The sequence below is a fragment of the Physcomitrium patens genome, chromosome 11 (genome assembly GCF_059467195.1).
Source record: "Physcomitrium patens ecotype Gransden chromosome 11, ASM5946719v1, whole genome shotgun sequence".
Lineage (NCBI taxonomy): Eukaryota > Viridiplantae > Streptophyta > Bryopsida > Funariales > Funariaceae > Physcomitrium > Physcomitrium patens.
In genome coordinates this window covers 12887658-12900722 of record NC_143420.1, presented here as the reverse complement: position 1 = coordinate 12900722, position 13065 = coordinate 12887658, and the positions used below count along the sequence as shown (strand labels likewise).

General features: G+C 36.9%; 1 protein-coding gene across 1 annotated transcript; it reads left to right on the top strand.

Moving 5' to 3' along the window:
- Positions 1–2723: 2723 nt before the first annotated feature.
- LOC112289098 (uncharacterized) lies at positions 2724–7406 on the top strand. The gene is made up of 8 exons (XM_024534050.3): positions 2724–3287; positions 3739–3807; positions 3967–4062; positions 4247–4374; positions 4575–4773; positions 5048–5223; positions 5441–6300; positions 6657–7406. Exons 1-7 carry the CDS (start codon positions 2724–2726, stop codon positions 5487–5489), a joined length of 1281 nt encoding a protein of 426 aa, XP_024389818.1. The 3' UTR covers positions 5490–6300; positions 6657–7406.
- The last annotated feature ends 5659 nt before the right edge of the window (positions 7407–13065 follow it).

Sequence of the window (13065 nt, the reverse complement as noted above, 5' to 3'; positions counted from 1 at the left end):
GCTTAATGATTATTTTGTTAAAAGTTGTAAACAAAGTAAAAGATGTTTCTTGTATTTTTGAAACATAAAAATTATACTATTATTTTAGTTTTGTAAATAATTTGAAAGGTACTTTCAAAGCAAGAATTCTTGTATTATTATTTTATATTTTTTAAATAAAAGGTGGTTAGTTTTCTTATATAAATTGATTGTTTTTAATTTAGGTATGCAAGTTTATATAATATAATTAAAAAATAGTGGATAAATCTATGAAGATGATTTTTTTTAAAAATTGGTCTAATTAATAAAAAAAATTCTAAGATTAATATTACCAAAAGAATTTTTAGTAATATAATTATACAAAGTTCATGAAAATCTAAAGCTTTTCTTGAATGAAAAGATACATATGTGTATGTATGAGTGTATGTGCATTACATCTAAAGTACTAAGTTAACAAAAAAAAAGTTTGTAGATATGTTGCTCATTTCTACCATATTTGTGTTGACTTAAACCAAGGTTTTTAAAATGTTTTGAAAGTATTCACTGTTGCATTATTATACTCACTCTAAAATGGAAATACTATTGAAAAGAGTATATATTTATGCAATTAAGCTCAGCTCAAAGGAATTAAAGCTATGAAAAAATTCAATGATTATAATAAAACTATTCTAAATATATATTGCACAAATGCATAACCTCCCTAAATGCATACAAGGATCCTAGTTTCAACCTTAGACACATACTTAGAGTGAATAAACGTCTATAAGTAGTAATGACATAATTTTGTTGAGATCCTTTTATATTACGTAAATAAATGATGTGTAGATTTCAAATGTAGTATAAACCATTCACATATTCAAATATTACATATGTAGTAGAATGCTACATATGTATTATGTTGTAGTACTTGTTTGATCTCTACAAGTAAATACTCAATCACTAGTCTTAGCAATATTTAATTAGATAGGTTCTATTTTATAAGCTTTCATTACCAATCCATAGTACAATTCTAACTATCCTTTAATAGGTGGACTCTATTTGTTGTTATAAAATACTTCTTATACTTGTTACATACAAAATATAACTTGATTTTTGTAAGTGCATAGACAATTTGAAAAATATTCTTACAAAATCTTAAAGTGTATTTTAAAATTAGATTTACAAATAGCCAAAGAATTCATTGAATATCCTCTTAACAAAAATATTTTAAATATTTTTGTTTAAAAAAATAAAATAAAATAAAATTTTGAATATATATATATATATATATATATATATATATATATATATATATATATATATATATTTAAGATAATTAAAATTGTGATCTATATTAGAATTTTTATTTTTAAAAAATATTTTATTTATATAATTTATTTAAAAGTTATAGTTGATGAAGATATTTTTATAATAAAAAAATAAAAATATATATAATTTATATATTTATAATTAATTTTATGCTTAAAAAATTAAACATTATATCAATACAAATGTATATTGTAGTTTAAAAACTTAAATGGTGTTTGTTTAAATTATATCTATATATATATATATATATATATATATATATATATATTACAGTAAATATTTCTTAATTATGATTAAAAATTAGAAGTATGATTCATTCATCAAAAAATATAAGTTTTTTTTTATTAAGTTATGTAAATGTAAATTAATTTTAAATTTTTATTGAAACCACTCATATTAGATTTCTAGTGAAAGAAGCATACACTTTTAAATATTCCAAGGATTAATCAATTTTATAATCAAAATATATAAATATTTATAATTTTAGTAATTAAAATCTCTAAAATTATATTCTAAAAAAGCTTTGAGATTTATTTATCAAATAAATAGTTCTAATAAAAGTTAAAACAAATGGTAGAAAATTTAATTTAATAGGTCATTTAAAGACATTAAGTTTTAATAGGATATTTTGATCAAAATTTAAACTTAAAGTTGAATAATTTGTAATATTTTTAAGAAATATTGTTCCATGCCAAGGGCCATACAATGGTTCTTACATAGTTGTTACACAACTTATTAATATTATTATAAAAAAGGCTACCAACAAGAAACCATACGGAATAATCAAATTGCCTTCTAAAAATATTATAATCTTTATTGCAAAAAAAAATTAAATTTTAATAACAAAAAATCTATAATAAAATTTGTATATCCAGTGACTATTAACAAATCTCAACACTAATTATTGCAAGATATAAGTATAGACCTTCAAACCTTAGTATTTTTTCATGATCAATTATGTTTGTAGTGTTATTTTAATGTACATCTCTAAGATATATCAAACTTATAAATCCAAAAATTGTATATATTCTATTAATTACTTCTAAAATATTGCATTATAAGATCAGATTAATATAATTAACTCATTATGTACTTTAAAAGAATCATGTATAAGTATTTCATATTTTAAAAAAGTCTTACATTAAAATTTAATTCTCATGAACAAATGTAATAATATAGAAATCCTTTTTATTTTATGAACATTGATGATACATTGAACACAACAAACTTTTACAAAAATTCAAGATGAAAATAGTTTTAAAACCTTTTGTACACAATGCATGTAATTAGGACTGGTTGTGTGCTAAAAAATATACGTTCCCGTTTGTTTACAAATACATAAATAAATGCACACAGACACAAACATACATTCAATACACTCCAACAAAATAAATTGATAGAGTGAGTGTGTGCGTGCGTGAACGTAGCAATACTCAATGTGGTTCACGGTCGTGAGTGTATGTCCGTCCGAGAGTGTATGGCCGTGTGTGTATGTCCGTGTGAAGCGCCGGGTGTGGAGGTTCGCAGTCGGAGGTGAAGAGTTCTGCCAAGCTTCGTCACAATCTGAAGCTGGGTTCCCATTTTTAGGGTTCGATGCCACCATTTTTGCGAAGTGGGTGACACGGAAATGTGGTCACAAGCGAACTAAGAGAGTGATGGTCGCAAGGATGGTGGCAATTCACATGGCGATGGCAGTGCAGGCCCCGCCGAGATCCTCCTCCGCCTCTGCAATGCCTCGACATCAGAAGACGAAATTGACGTTGAAGGAGTCTGGCAATGGATATGTGGCTATGGAGAGAGCGCTGTTCGCAGCTGGGGAGGGAAGATTGTGGGTTTTGCAGAATCGATTTGAATCGGAAGCAAAGGGGATTGCGAAAAGGAAGAAGGGTGGGTGCAGGACGTGCGTATGCATGGGTATGGATTACTATGCCACTCTAGGTGTATCGAAGACAGCGACCAAGTCTGAGATCAAGGCTGCGTATCGGGAGCTAGCCCGGAAGGTGAGCTTCCAGACCCTCTTTTCTAGTCGAGTCATCATTCGGACTTTTGCAGCCATTGTGTTGCACTAAAATCAGACATGATATCAACGACTTCCGCTGCGGAATAAAATTCTTGTGCGGTTGAGTGAACAGATTCTTCTCCATTGGGTGGACTCTAGTTTTTGCACTTGTAGCTTGCATTGTATGATTCCGGAGTTTTATCCATCGGAGCTACATCTGAGCGCAGTATCCTGTTTTCGGGCGAGTGTGGCTAGTTTCGAAACAGTTTCTATTCCATGAATTTGTTTAAGATTTTGAGGTTGTCGGATCAGAGTAGCACGGAAGGATGAGATGAGTTTATTAAACAGGCAACAGAATTCAGCTGGGACTCTTCTACTAATAGAGAGTTCTAGAGTGAAAACAGCACACCTTCTCTTTACATTGAAAACATCTATTGAGTTCTTGTGTTCAGTATCATCCGGACGTGAACAGCGAAGAAGGTGCCGATGAGAAATTCATGGAGATCACCCTAGCCTACAAGGTAAAGATTCACAAGCGTCGCGTAGCAATTCTTCTTTGTTGCTGAGATAAGACAGACTTTGTATTTACCCTCATGCTTTCAGCTACTCTGTCTAGTTAGGATTAGTTTGATGAGAGAAATGCCTTATGTTTCTGACAATGTAAGTTCTTTTGGTTGCAGCTTCTGACTCATGATGAGAAGAGACCAATATATGATCTATTCGAATATGAGGAGCCCATGGTTAAGGGCAGAGCTGGTGGTGCAGATCCTTACTGGGTACAATGCCCAACTTCAACTCTCAAATTCTTTCGTGTTTAACGCGAGCACTTATGAAATGCTACATGTTTTTAGATATCTGCTAGTTATTACAAATTGGCGTAGATGTTGATTCCAAAGCTTTCATGCTTCATTTGTAAGTCAATTTTATAAATGGCTTTGACCTCGTTTGTGCTATTTTCAGACGAATACGATTGACGTTTATGAGTTCTCCGGAGAAGAAATGGGCGATATTGGGGGTGTTGGGGGTATGGGAGGTATGAGACCCAATACACAACATGGCCCCAAATCCAATCAGGGCGAAAATATTCGGTAAGAATATTGGACTTTTTTCGTTGATCCAAGTCTCGGTGATTAGATTGTAAGCTCTTAAGTACTTCGATGCTGCTTATGAAGTAGTTCGTCTAGAATATTCCTGATTCTATGAGGGTGTAACTTGGAATTAGATGCTGTCTTTATTATTTATTTATCTATTATGGTTAACTTAGGCTTTTTTTTTGGGGCGTTTGTAGATTTGAAATGACTTTACCATTGAAGGAGGCCATCTTTGGAACGCAGATAGTGTTTGACGTCACGCATTTAGAAACTTGCAGCACGTGTTCAGGAACTGGTGCTAAGCTCCGCAGTAGGAGAAAGAAAACTTGCCAAACTTGTTTCGGTGTAGGGCAATTTGCTCAATTGTCACAAACTCCGTTTGGAGAATTCTCGGAGGTATATCACATTCCTCAGGATGTCATATCTATACGTTTGGATAAATAGCCAATTATAAGTGTCTGCAGTGTTACATTTTTCAGACACGTAGATATTTCTTTTCAAACTATTGCTTTCCTGTGGTATTTGCATTGAAAATAATTTAAATATATATATACGGTGATTGAAGCGTGTGTGAGCCTTCTAGGCTCGTTACGTAAGGGCAAGATATCAGACTGTGTAGAAAGTCTGGATTGTATTAAGGGTACTAAATTTGAAGTTTGTTTGCTTGCAGGTTGCAATTTGTCCAAAGTGTGATGGAGAGGGTCAAGTGCCAGCCCATTATTGCACTGAATGTCGCGGAGATGGAAGGGTGAATGTAGTAAGAAACATAAATGTTGAAATTCCTGCAGGTGTTAAGAATGGGAGCACACTTCGTGTTCGTGGAGAAGGTCATGCAGGCAAGAGAGGGTATGTCTTTAATTTCAACTTTCAAAGTACCTTGTAACTTTGTCCTTTATTACTTCACATGCAATTGCTCGGTTGCTCGGGACCTCCCATGATGTGGAAATTTGTTCTCTAGTGGTTTACTATATATATATATATATATATATATATATATATATATATATATATCTTTTCTTTTGTTTCTTTTTCTTTCCTCTGATCTTTTACTTGGATCTTACAGGGGGCCACCAGGAGATCTACATATTTTGCTGAGAGTGTCACGGAGATAGTTGTAGAAATTCAAAATGGCTTCTGTTTTCCTCTACACCTGGGTGGACTTCTTCATATCCCCGTTTCTTAATTAGGGAGTGAGCTTATGACGCTCTACCAACCCATTCGTTTTTGTTTCGGAAGAGTTTAAGTCCCTATAATTGATTGATTCGTACTGTGCTAGTGTAAAGTATAATTTTTCATTAAAACGACAGCTCCATTCTATATCCCAAGGGTTGGTCCTATGTAGACCTTGATATTTAGTGATTACTGCACTTAGCAACCAATTTGTATAGACATAGAACTATTTGCTGTAACACTGTTCTTCTATGAAGGTTTCGTCATCAGTTTTGAGCTGGTGAAAGATTAAAGACGGAGGCTATTCGGAAACAGAAGACTCCGAATAGTATTGAAGAACGCTCGGGTTAAGGCGATTGTCAAAGGAAAGTTTATTATACGAATCTAGTTGCAATAGAAGAACTTCTCAGATTGATAAGATGCCAAATGAATCAACTTTTTGTACACTGGTGTTGGTCATTCTTGAAAGCTCAGCAGTTTCGCACGATGGACTCCATTTCGCAAGACAAGCGGGCACTAGTGTAAGACATACAGCTATCACCTCCGACGGCATCTCATGAATTCCACGACCGCTGCAAGATGGCTCAGAAGAAGGGCTTCAGTTGTACGACGACCCCAAGAACAGCTCTTTTACTTAAAAACGAACCCACTCAGTGTCACTTGGAAACAGATACAAAATAGGGCGCTTATTCATCCAAATTTCAAAGCTCATGGTTTTCTGTGTCCATGCATTGGAAAGCCTCTGTCTGGCAGGTACTTTTTTCTTGGGCTTTGGGTCTCTCTTGTTCCGATCAGCTCTGAAACTTCCTTGCCTCAAGTGCAATACTACTCAGTATTGGGTTTTCAGAAGATTGTCAGTACATATTTCATTTAATTCTGAAGTCATGATTTATTGTTGTGTTTGGAGTTGTTTTATAGCACGCATTATACGTGGTCATGTGCTTACCATTTTTCGTGCAGCGTTCATGGTGCTTTGTTGACATGCACATGGATTTAATTCCACAATTTCGTTGGATGTTTGACCACGCGACTCTCTTAGCTTCCTTAGTCGTGGAGCTGACAACACTAGCTGGAGATTTTTCACTGATACTCTACTTACCACGTGGCAGGTCGTCATGACGGTAAGAGCAGATCCCCAGAATAAGAATCGGAAGGAATTGGTCGGCTTTCAAACCAGGGAAGGGAAGTTGGGGTGCTGTTAAGAATCCTACAGGGTATTCCAATTAAACCACTGCAATGGTTTTTTCCTTTTATCTTATTAGAATGGTAGTTAAACGCCAGCGTGGCTCTAGAGACATGTGTACGTATGCCACGATGTCACAAGTGGTCTCATTTGTGGTTGGGCCTCTACAATTAGCAGCTAAAAATTCCGGGCCTTACACCGTCTTTGGTCGTCAGTGCCTTTTCTTCACCCTACCCTTCTACGCCTTCTTTCGTTGGTCACTGCTGGAGTCACGTCTCTCCGTAAATGGCTGATAGGTGTCTATTAAGTAATACATTTTGAAATCCCAATCGGAACGGTAGCAGACAACCCTAATCCAAACGGTGAGTAGTTGTCCTTTAGGAACTAAAAATCTTAGAGTAGACTAGTTATCTTTACTTGGCTTCGTAGCTGCTGTTGAGTTTAATGACCAGTTGTAACGAATAGACTGGCCGTCTTGCTCAGCTAGTTGAAGTTCTTATCCAGTGTCGAAGGTTTCGCTTAGAAGGCCAAATTCCAAAGGTGTTAAACTCAACAGTAAAATGTCGGCCTTATGATCTCGGCGATTCGACACTGATTCCAGTGAATTGTAATTTGAACTCCTAGAAACTTATCGTTTCTGGAATCCTCCGATAACACAAGTACTCCTTGTGGGTTAGTCGCGTGTTCTCCTGTGGAATATTCTCATGTTGTCATTGCCCAATTTTTTATCTGAGACTGTGGGTCTACTATGTCTGAAGAGACATTTTCTACTTCCCAGCAGGTTCTTACAACTTTCGGCGACAGCATCCTGCACTTCCAGTTTCAGCAGGAACATCCTTTCCATTGCTCCCATGTGTTGGCGTATAAATTTAAACAATGTACATTGTATGACTAGATACTGCAAACTAGGGTCTAACTAATATTTCTGAATGGAAACGAACACTTGACTTATCTGTGTGTGTCTGTAAACATATTTGTGACTTTGTCACTCCACGGAAACTAATGAAGTAACGGTTTTACTCAAGCATATCTTATTGTAAGGAAGCGATAGCTGCCCAGGTCACCCACATGGGAATATTACACTGTAATGCTTTGAGGATTGAGCGAATTTTACAGATCAGAATTAGAAATACAATTTCAAGACCCAAAATGGAAAAAAAAAAAACAAAACAAAAAAAAACAAAACAAATAAACAAACAAACAAAACAAAACAAAAACAAAAAACAAAAAACAAAACAAAACAAATAAACAAACAAACAAAAACAAAAACAAAAACAAAACAAAAACAAAAACAAAAAAAGACAAAAAAAAATGACAAAAAAATGACAAAAATTCTCATTTTTTTTTTGGTGGGGTTTCACCAGAACATAAATGGAGGAAACTTATTCAAGTCCATTAAAACAAATAAATCGTGGCTTGCATGCAAGAGCCCAATATGAAGGCGATACCAGAACGAATGAGGTTCTTATCAGGGGCTTGTCATATCTTATCATAAGTTATGGATCTTATCAGAAGTAGCCACACAGCTGGAGGCTTGGTATAGAAAAGGAATCTGTGAATCCATCTGGAAGCATCACTTGGCCAGGTGAAATGTGCTCATTCCCCACCAACTATAGTTGCAGCATTTAGTGAAAACTAATTGAGCTCACCTGCAAAGATTACTCTATTTAAATGAGTTCGATGGACTAACTAACCCATGCCCATAAATAGCTTGAAAATAAAAGCCACATAGGCCAAACTTATGCTCTCATCACCTCTCATCAGCTACTTTGGTTGATACGAAAAGACATCCATTCCACAGTCAATAGTGACCAAATAGTATACCATTAATATTGACAACATAATATAAATGAACCATTTTTTAGAATTGGATTACTCAGGTATGCCATTAAAAAAAAATAAAACACTACCCATATATAAAAATCTTTATCTTTTTCTCTTTTTTTTTTTTTTTGTTTAAAAAACAATTTTTTTTTATATTTGCATTCATTTAAGGTGTTTGGTTTTGTCTTGCCATCCTTGGAGAAGATAAGACCCCATCTTCCACACAATTCTTGGAAGAGTATTGGGCAAGGTGATGTCCTTTAAAGAGTGATTTTTTGCCCTTGGTGCCTCTATTGGTTGTTGTACCTCTTGTTGCTTGATTTGATTGAAAATCTAATAGATTTACAAAGTAGTGCACAAGGATTTCATTTGTAGTAAAAAAAACCAAAAAAACCAAAAAAATGCCAAAAGAAGAGCCAAAAAAAATGCCACATTAACATGTGAGAAAAAGGGTCAAATTGATACACATGGTCATATTTTTGACCTTGGTATAAATGAATGTATGGGTTTTATTGCCATGGGATGGTTGATTTGTTTTTCTAGACATTATAAAATAATCATTTCATAGATTGTGTGAATTGAACTCCTATGTTATACATACCATGTGTTAAGCATAGCAAAATAAAGAAAATGAATCTTTTTTCATATTGGTTGGAGTTGTTTGCAATGTTCATCCAATTTAATTCGCATTTCTCATACTACACTAACCCCAAGCTACACTAACTCACATGGTAAAGTCCAAACTTAATGTCAGAAGGATAAAGAAAGACGAAATAAAAGTTAAAGCTTACGCCAGAGCTAAAAGGGCATAGTATTTCAGCTACCTATGAAAAAGTCATATGTCGATTTTGTGTGTAATAATAAGGGCAGGCAAGAAAAAGGCTGGATCTTGACAATTAAAATAAATATTTTTGCATGGGGATTGTGCTTATGGTGTCCCTTCAAAGCTCCATTCCAGTACACACAATGAGGAGAAGTCCTTGGATTCACATGGTTGTCATTAGGTCACTCATAAAACCCTCTCCATACTAATTAAGCCAAGATAGATGATCATTCATCCACTACGTATCTCATCTGATAAAACGTCCTGGTCCAGACACTGAGCATCTGGATGAGAAGGCAACGATTCATTCATCCATAAAGCGCCATCTCTTAGCGAAGAAGAAAACGAATTATGGTTCGGCAGCGTGCATTAAACCCCAGACGGGCTCCATGAGTGCGAGTTGGAAGGCTGTTACTCCGTTCACTAATGAATGAATTATCTGTCATTCATCCACAGCACTTCTTCCCGCTCCTTTCACTTTTACAACCGAACGGCTGAATGTTCACATTTAAGGTGCCACACTAGCATGTAGAGTAAGAAAAAGAGAAAAAGAAAAAGAGAAAAAAGAAAAAGAAATATCGGATAAATTAGGTCTCCATGGGGTCCGATAGAGGCATACGCCGAAACGAGGCTATAGCAGCACCGGTCTCCGCGCCTTGCCCCAATCCCGCTTTGTCCGCGTGACTGCCAACTCATCTCGAGAAACATATGGAACAGATTGGTTCGCCTCGTTGTTCGGCGTCTACTGGCTTCAATTCCACGTCTGACCATGTTTTGCGCACTACTCCTTTAAGCTACTCCACCATCTACCTTTCAAGAAAGTGGCAATGTATTAATTTAGAGGATTGAAGTACTTGTTATTATCTAATTTCTCCGATTCAAATGGTGGCCAATTGAAGAGGATGGCATTTTTAGTTCTATTAGTTCACGTTTGTAATTTGGGGTTTTGTAGTGGTTGTCTGATATACAGTAATGTTTTCCAATGAATGCGAAGAATAAAATATGTGGAATGTAACTGTGTATAAATAATCTGTTGTTCACGTTAAGTTGGACGCCATTAATGGTAGTTTCAGAAGGAGGAGTGGTTTCTGTGTAAATTATTTTTGGAGTTCTTTTGTACGTGTATTGTTCAAAACATATTACATCAGTATTTATGAAAAAGTACAAATATGTTATCATGGTGTGGGTTGCCATGGTTGCTGTTTTTATATCATGAGCAAATTTATGTCATTGTCCATTCGTTCATTATTCTTGATCAATCCTAATACAAATCTACGATCCTCAAATCACTCTTGTTTTGGCACACAAAACAGATGGGTTATAATGTGGTGTAGACGTCGTTGTTTTCCCTGATAGCGTAGAATAAAAAACATCTATTTATATATTCATACATATATAAATATCACTTGCATGATTAGTTTGACTTATGAGTAACCATAAAATAGAAACATGCAAGGACACTTTGGTTGTTCTAAAAAAGAATATGCACCAACATCATTCTTTTCTCCTTTTAACATTTTTAAGATCAGAAAAGTGGGAAAAAAAGGGACACACATATTTTACTGCCTCCGAATGGACTTCCCACTACGGCCATTAACCCGAAAACCGGGTTTCACGGAATGTAAATAACGTTAAGGATCTGTTTTAATATCACTATAATCACCACGTTTCTCGCATTTTAGACATTTTAACAAATTCAATTAGATGATTGGAATCAAGAAGTTTCCTACATCGCAATGACAGTACTTTATTTTGTTTTCCTCCCACCCGACTCAGTAAAGCTTCCACTTTTATTATCATTTATTTTTAATCTCCCCCCAAATCTGCCTGGGGGAGTAAAGCGAAAGGTTACTTTAACCTCCAAGCGTCATTTTCCGCCTGGAAAATGTCGACGACAGTTTCATCCCGTTGGAAAAAATAGTGAGAGCAGCAACATCGGAAGGGGTGGGAATTGCAGGCGGAGCCAAGGCCTGTGGCGCGCTAACTCTCAGATTGCTCGGATGATGAGAGCGCCATTCAGCACACAGCTATTCTTAATTCGTGCGTGTGTGATAAGTGAACGAAGATTGCGACACGGATCTCGAGGCTCATCCAAGGTAAAGCAAGCCGATCACATCCAAAAAGTCGCCGTCTTTGTTTTATGATTCCTCTCATCGACGAGTCCGTCTTAAAACCGAGGGAGGAATCCGAATATCGCATTGGCTCTTTTCGTACTGTAAGCTCTGCCAGTGCATTTGAATTATGTCCGAACACATATTTAACGAAATCGCGAGTTTACACTGCCGGATGCGTGCACCGTAACCATCTACATACATGCTGGGTACAATACAGACAGAGATGGATAGACGACTGATCCACACACATCCCGATTCGACTCGTATTTCGGTGAATTGATTCAGGAAATAACGAGTCAGAGAAATGAATCGGTGACTTGCTGCGATTTAACTTCGAACCAGTCGGACGATTCCAGTTTTAAGTTCCGTTTCGAGCGGTGGGGAACGACCCGGTGGCGGAGCAGGCGCTGCCGCAGTTAAGTCAGCAGACTTGTGTGATGAAGCTAGACGTTAGTGTTGTCCCCGCGTACCTTTTGCAATCCCAGCTCATCGCTTCGAAGTTTTGGATCAATCGGAAGCTGAGTCGCGCCGAAACACTCTACCCTTTGGTTTCGGATTGGTTCCGATGTCGTGGAGTAGAGTAAGGAACGATGGGTGGAGAGGTCCGGGATCGGTTCCGTTGCCATCTGACACGAGACCATCATCACTGCTCTCAGCTGCAACAGCCTGAGCCTGACCAGACAACTGGGAGCGATGCTAGCTAAGGCTACCGTTGCTAGCTTGCCTGCTGATTCTCTCATCTCGCTGTTTGGTTGGTCTATGTGACGTAAGGGGTGTGCGCGACGCTTGACTCCTGAAGCTGACTATTGATGTGTCCAGAGGTGATTTGTATGTCTGGTGCATGGCTAAGTGGGTTCTCTCGTGGAAGTTTGCTGGACTTTTCGCCGAGCGTTGCGTCGTCGTTGGAACTTTGGCCGTTGCTGCTGGCCAAGGAAAATTCTTACAGGGTGTCGGCGAAACGGATTCGGTGGATGTTTTGTGTGAAGCGAGGTGCGGAGTTTATGGTACCGGCGGAGTACCATGCAGTAGCTGCAGCTAGATTTCTTGCCGTCCATGTTATTGCTAGTGCTGATTTGGTTTTCGTGCCGTTTGGGGTAGCAGTCTAGGTCTGTGCTGGCGAGTGGTACTATTAAGCAGCCGTGGACTTGTCAGGGTTGGGGAAGGAGAAACTTGTGTGATGGGAGTAAATCGACGGAGACACACACAGGGAAGAGGAGAGATTCTGGATATGGAGGTTGCCTTGTAATTGTTTGTTTACTTGTACTCCTTGGTTAGACGGCAAAATCTAGGGCTTCATCGGGTAGATTACATAGTCAAGATGAATCTGAAACTCGACCTGACTTGTCAGGAGCAGGCTCACGGGAATTATCACTGATGTCACTTGCTACATGCCGCTCTACAGCGCAATTCCTTGGAGTCAAGACACTTACCCCTTGTTTGCCGCGCGGCGAATCATGCTCAAAAGCAAGCGTTCGGAAGTTGCCTTCCACAGGATATGGTGTAATATTTTTTCGCCTAGGTTGTGGAGATCTACAAAGCTCGACCTTCCATTCTTGCAGGCCGAAGCTTCAGAG